This window comes from Ovis canadensis, chromosome 17 (genome assembly GCF_042477335.2).
Source record: "Ovis canadensis isolate MfBH-ARS-UI-01 breed Bighorn chromosome 17, ARS-UI_OviCan_v2, whole genome shotgun sequence".
NCBI lineage: Eukaryota > Metazoa > Chordata > Mammalia > Artiodactyla > Bovidae > Ovis > Ovis canadensis.
Genome location: NC_091261.1, coordinates 79756194 through 79761526, shown reverse-complemented (window position 1 = coordinate 79761526; position 5333 = coordinate 79756194). Strand labels below are relative to the sequence as shown.

Here is a 5333-nt window from a genome sequence, read left to right as displayed (position 1 = left end):
ACAAGGCCCATCCCAGAGGAGGCTGGCAGCACCAAGGTGGAATTCCAGGCACATGCAGGGGACCACTGGTGGGCCCGGAGGTACCAGACAGGCCCCCTGCTGGCCACTGTGAGCGGTGCGTTCCAGAGACACGAGCCTCCACCTCTGAGGCCCCTGCCCTGCCCCCTCTCACCATGTCGCTGCTCATCCCCAACAGAAAAGGAGAAAACTCAACGTCTTGAGGATTTATTGGACTGAGAGCTGGCATGCTGTCCAGCCAGGCCCCAGCAGGCCTTGCACCAGGAAGGGGCAGAGAATCCGTCCTCAGGGTCCCCGCGGGTGTAATCCCGTGTTTCTCTGAGTGACTTGCTGCTCCACCATCGGGGTGACCTGGCTGAGCCTTTGGGAGTTCTGGGTCCCCAGCTTGCTAAGTGGTCTTGGCCATGCTCCTCGCCTTGTCCGGGCCTCAGGTGCTTTACCCTCCATGGGAGGATGCTATTGTCCTGTCAAGGGACAGGGCTGGGCCCACTCAGTCCAGTCTGGCTCAGTATCACAGATTCCATGGAAGCGGATGGGTGTCAAGTCCTGTTTGTGGGTCACTGCAGCTGCCACTCTGAGGTCTTTGTCTTTCGGGTTCCGAGCAGCTTAAACCCACTCAGGTGCCAGGGCCTCAGACCCGAGAGCCAGGCGTCCGCATCCCCTGGCAGGAGGAGGGAGTGGGAACGAGCAGGGAATGGGCCGGCCCACAGGCCAGGGATGGCGGGGGAGGTCAGGAGGAGCTGGGCTTCTCCACCGAGGGGTAGAGCTTGCGCAGGCTCGAGTCCAGGAGGAAGTCCACCGACCTGTGGGGCAGTGCGGGGTCATGACCCAAGCTGACCAAGGGATGCTAATGGGGGAGCGGGAGGCAGGAGACCAGGGCTAGGAAAGGGACTCCTGGACACAGGGCACAAGTGCCATCCAGGTGGCAGCCATCACCCTCTTCCTTACCCAGCTGGGAAAACTGAAACCCCAAAAAGGTAAAAGATTCACGCAGGGCCTCAGGGTCAGCTCTGTTCCCGTGGGGAAAGACTCTTCCTCCCACTCCATGTTGGTTTGGTTCCGTTGGTCCCCTCTCTGAGTCTAAGGGCAGACACATGACCCAAGCCTGGCCAATCAGAAAATGGAAACTGGCTCAGGGGTGGGCACCCAGTCTGGGATGGACCAATGGCAGCCTTCCCTGGGATTTTTGTTGTCACTATTAAGACGCCTCCTATGGGCTTGCTAAGCTGGTGGGAGGGGAGCTAGGGGTTGCTGGGAGCCATCTCTGCTCCTAGGAAGGGAAAGTGACTAAAGCCAACACGGGTAGGGTGGGGAGAAGACCAGCAGAGAGACCTACACGCCTAAGAGCATCAGTTGGTTTCTTGGTCCCAAGCAGCATAACCCTGACCTGTTCAGTTCCATGAAACAATCAATTCCTATTTTACTTAACCCAGTTTCAGATGGACTTCTGTCACCAAAACTCCTCAAAACCCATCCCTTCCGGGGTGCACCTGTCCCTGCCTACCTCTGGTTGTTTTCTGAGTTTTCTTTCTGGGAACTCAATTGCCCCAAGTCCTGTACTCTCATGGCACCTCCTCCCTTTACTGCCGACGTACCTGCCCGACCACATGACAAGGGCCTAGACCGCCCTTTCCACCTCAGGAGCCGCAAGTGCAGCGCTGCCTCTGCCGCAGGCATTACACTCCACCCCTCCCAAAGCTCAGCTCTGCCGGGAATGGGCGACCCCTGGGGCTGGGGGGCGCACCCACCTGTCGATGGGGTGGATGATGACGGGGATGGCGAGCAGCCCCAGCGCGGTGGTGGTCCACTTGCGGACGGCCAGAGGCCAGCGGGTGGCAGAGCTCAGGATGTAGAGGGAGGCCGCACACACGCGGTTGATAGTGAAGCCTGGGATGGCCACAGAGGCCAGAGCCTGCCACACAAAGGTGTCCACCACGGCCACGGTCACCCTGCTGCTGCGGCCTGCCTCAGGGCCCGGTACCTGGTGGGCACAAGGGACACTTAACCCAGCAGGGGCAGAGGCGGGAAACCCTGCGGACAGGGGGCATGAGACTGGACCAGGGAGACCGAAGGGAAGCGGGGGCGGGGATGGAGCCACATCAGCGTTGGGTTCTGGACTCTCCCAATTCAGGGCTGAGTGTGGACTCACATCCAGGACCAGGGTATGGACTATGTCACCCGCAGGACTGCGGCCGGGGGTCACTACCCTACAAAGGAGAGGGTACCAGGCCAGGTTGTGGGGACTGGACTGTCCTACAAGGGACTCAACCATGTGCAAGGCTGCGGACTGACCACAAGGGAGCGCAGGCCAGGGTGAGGGGTTGAGGGGCAGTTAACACTCACATCTCTGGCTTTCTTGCCCTTGTCAATGGCATCGGCCAGCACGTAGGAGCTGGACACGCCGTAGCTCAACCACACGACAGCTGCTGGCACCAGGGAGCGGAAGGCCTCCCCCACCTCATTGGCGTAGCCTGGTGGGGAGAGGCTAGTCAGTTCCTGAGCCCTTGGGTTGTTCCACAAGGGGGCACTGGAGCCAGCTGGTTCTCAGCCCACTGAGGAGCGGCTGGGTGACTGTAGATAGCCTGGGGATCTTACCCCTGTGAGCTGCCGTTTCCCAGCCTATAAAATGGCACCCATGATGCCCACCCCCGCTGTCCTCTTGTGGAAGAGCTGAGCACAGACACCTTTCTCATCACTCAGCTGCCTCACAGCCTGGGTTCTAGAAGCATTTGAGCTGGTGGGTACAGAGGCAGTGAGAGAGACTAAGGGCCACCCCACTGACCAGGCACTCACCACACGCCCGGCCTTTCTGTACCTTCTCTCATTCTACACTCACAACTACCAGGCAATGAGAGAGACCCACTGTTCACCGCTTTACCCTGAGGAGGACACAGGCTCAGATGAGCCAGTGAGGGGCCAAGATGGGGGCCCTAACGCCCTGGCTCCACAGCCCGTGGGGGGCATGCCAGAGAGGGGAGCTCGCTCACGCGGCCTCCGAGCTGGACTGCAGCTTCCAGCTGGGAGACTGACCAGCAGAAACCCCAAGGGCAGGGCTGGGCAGACCAGCGCTGTGTGACTCTGCGCAAGTTCAGAGCCCAGTCTCTGCCCCCGGCTCAAAGAGAACTAACTAAGATCCTCCCACCATCTCCAGGTCCCTCACCGGCCTCTAGCAATTCCTGCTTCCCTAGCCACGTGGTGTGGGGGTCGCTGTGCCCCTTGCCCGGAGCTCACCCAGGTACCGCACCCACGTGTCCCGGAAAAGGTCGCGCTCGGCCCCCCGCGAGGGCGGCTCGGACATGGCGCTTCCGCCAGGGTCTCAACCGCTGCTGCAGGTCCTACCGCGTCGGCTTCCACCAGCTCTCCCGTTCGCCGCGGCGGGAGCGGCCGAAGGTCCCGGACTGAAGGACAGGTCGTGCTGTCCCCGCCAGCAGGGAGCGTCTGCAAATTCCCCCGCACACCGCAGCCCCTCTCCCTGGCTTGGGTTTTACAGATTAATTTTCTTCACGGTTTTCTCTGGAGTTGAGAGATTGGCACCATCCTCTTCCACCACTGACTGTGGTGTTGGAGCCAAAGAAAGGCGATTCAAATACGGGATGCTGCGCTGCACAGCTGTGTGACTTTGGGCAAGAGCCTGTAACCTCTCTGAGCCTCGCTTTATTCATTTGTTACATGAGGAACAGGGCAGGTTTATTCTTGGGACGATTTCCAGGATTAATTACAGTCATCGCTGGCTGAGTTTACTACCGGCCAGACGGTTGGCTAAAGAGTAGATGAATTGCTTCTTTTAAACCTTCCCACCAGCCTCCCCCACCCCCACCCCACTCCATTTTACAGGTGAGGAATAGAGACAGAAAAATAGATCACTTCCCTAGGACAAAAAACTGCTGAGTAGTGAAGCCAGCATTTGATTCCAGGCAGCGCGGCTCCAGTTCCCATGGTCCTAAGGCAGGGCAGATGAACAGTGAGAACCCCACTGAGGTGGATGTTTGGACTTTTTTTTTCTGTGTCGGGGAATGTGGGATCTTAGTTGCACAACCAGGAACGGGACCCACGTCCCTACATTGGAAGTGTGGCAGAGTTTTAACCACTGGGCCCCCAGCAAAGTCACTGCTTGAACTCGTACTGGGGACCCTTCCCGCAGGGGCCGTGCTCTCAAGCACCGGGGTCTCCCTGGGCTTCCCTCCTTCCGGGCAGGACCTCGAATGAACAATCAAGGAATGAGGCCAGGGAAACAAGAGTTGGGGTACAAGACTTCAGGGAAATGAGCGGAACAGAATGACAGGACATGGGGTAACTGATCACTGAAGAGGAAACTCTTCGCCACCTGAACCTCAGTTTACCTACGTGAGGAGTAAGTGCACTTCACTAAAGCTCTGTGAATCCCTTGGGGAGCGGGGTTAGGTATCACCAAAGGCATAGCCTTTAAACATAGGCACTCCTGGGTTCAAATCCCAGTTGTGCCACCTATGAACTGTCAGCCAGGTCCGTAAGAAATGAAAAGCAGCCAACATTTACTGAGCGTACACTTGTATCAGGCTTTCTAAGCCCTCTGCATCTATTATTGTTTCCTTGAACCTTGCAGTAACGCTAAGAGGTAAGCACAGGGCTGTGGCCTGGTACCCAGGAAATGCTCATTAAAGAATTAGCTTTATTATTTTCAAATAAAGAGCACAGCCTCCCATTGAGAGCCCTGTTTTCAGCCCTGGGAGGCTTTATCATTGTAGGATCGTGCGCTCATTAAAGAATTAGCTTTATTATTTTCAAATAAAGAGCACAGCCTCCCATTGAGAGCCCTGTTTTCAGCCCTGGGAGGCTTTATCATTGTAGGATCGTGCAGGGCAGCCAGGTCAGCGGGATCTTGCAGGAAGCTGGGCTCGGGACCCAAAGGCGATCCCCGGCCCCGGAAACACTGGTAGTGCCTGCACGGAATTAGGCGACGGTCCCTAACGCCACGTGATCGTCGCTTCTCTGCCACCCTCCCAATCCAGGCCCACCACAAGCTCTGCGCGCGCTCGCCGGACCCGCACTAGGTAGCTGCTTGGAGAAGCCGGCGCGGAGCAAGGCGGGGCCTCCGCCCGGACCGTGAAGGCAATCAGGAGGACCATTAGTGCCCTTAGCAAAGATGGCGGAAGACAGCCCACCGGCCGGGCCAATCTGGGGACGAGCTGGCCGTGGGGGCGCTCACACGAGGGTAGCAGGTGGCTGCTGCGCATGCGCCCCGCTTGTTGGCGGGTAGACGCTAGGGTCCAGAGGCGGAAGTTGGCCCTAGTGAGGGAGTGTGAGGAGCGAGACAGAGGGCGCAGACGTCCACGCTC

At 58.5% G+C, this 5333-nt stretch overlaps 1 protein-coding gene across 2 annotated transcripts; it reads right to left on the bottom strand.

Moving 5' to 3' along the window:
• Window positions 1-209: 209 nt before the first annotated feature.
• Window positions 210-3920, bottom strand: MTFP1 (mitochondrial fission process 1). 2 transcript variants are annotated; one of them, XM_069557257.1, is made up of 4 exons: window positions 3250-3920; window positions 2362-2489; window positions 1767-1930; window positions 210-821 (listed from the first exon to the last, which is right to left on the bottom strand). In XM_069557257.1, the coding sequence occupies exons 1-4, from the start codon at window positions 3314-3316 to the stop codon at window positions 749-751; spliced, it is 432 nt and encodes a 143-aa protein (XP_069413358.1). In that variant the 5' UTR covers window positions 3317-3920; the 3' UTR covers window positions 210-748. The 2 variants fall into 2 exon arrangements, with proteins under 2 accessions (XP_069413358.1, XP_069413357.1); XM_069557256.1 differs by having other exon boundaries at window positions 1767-1999; window positions 3250-3643.
• Between the last annotated feature and the right edge of the window lie 1413 nt (window positions 3921-5333).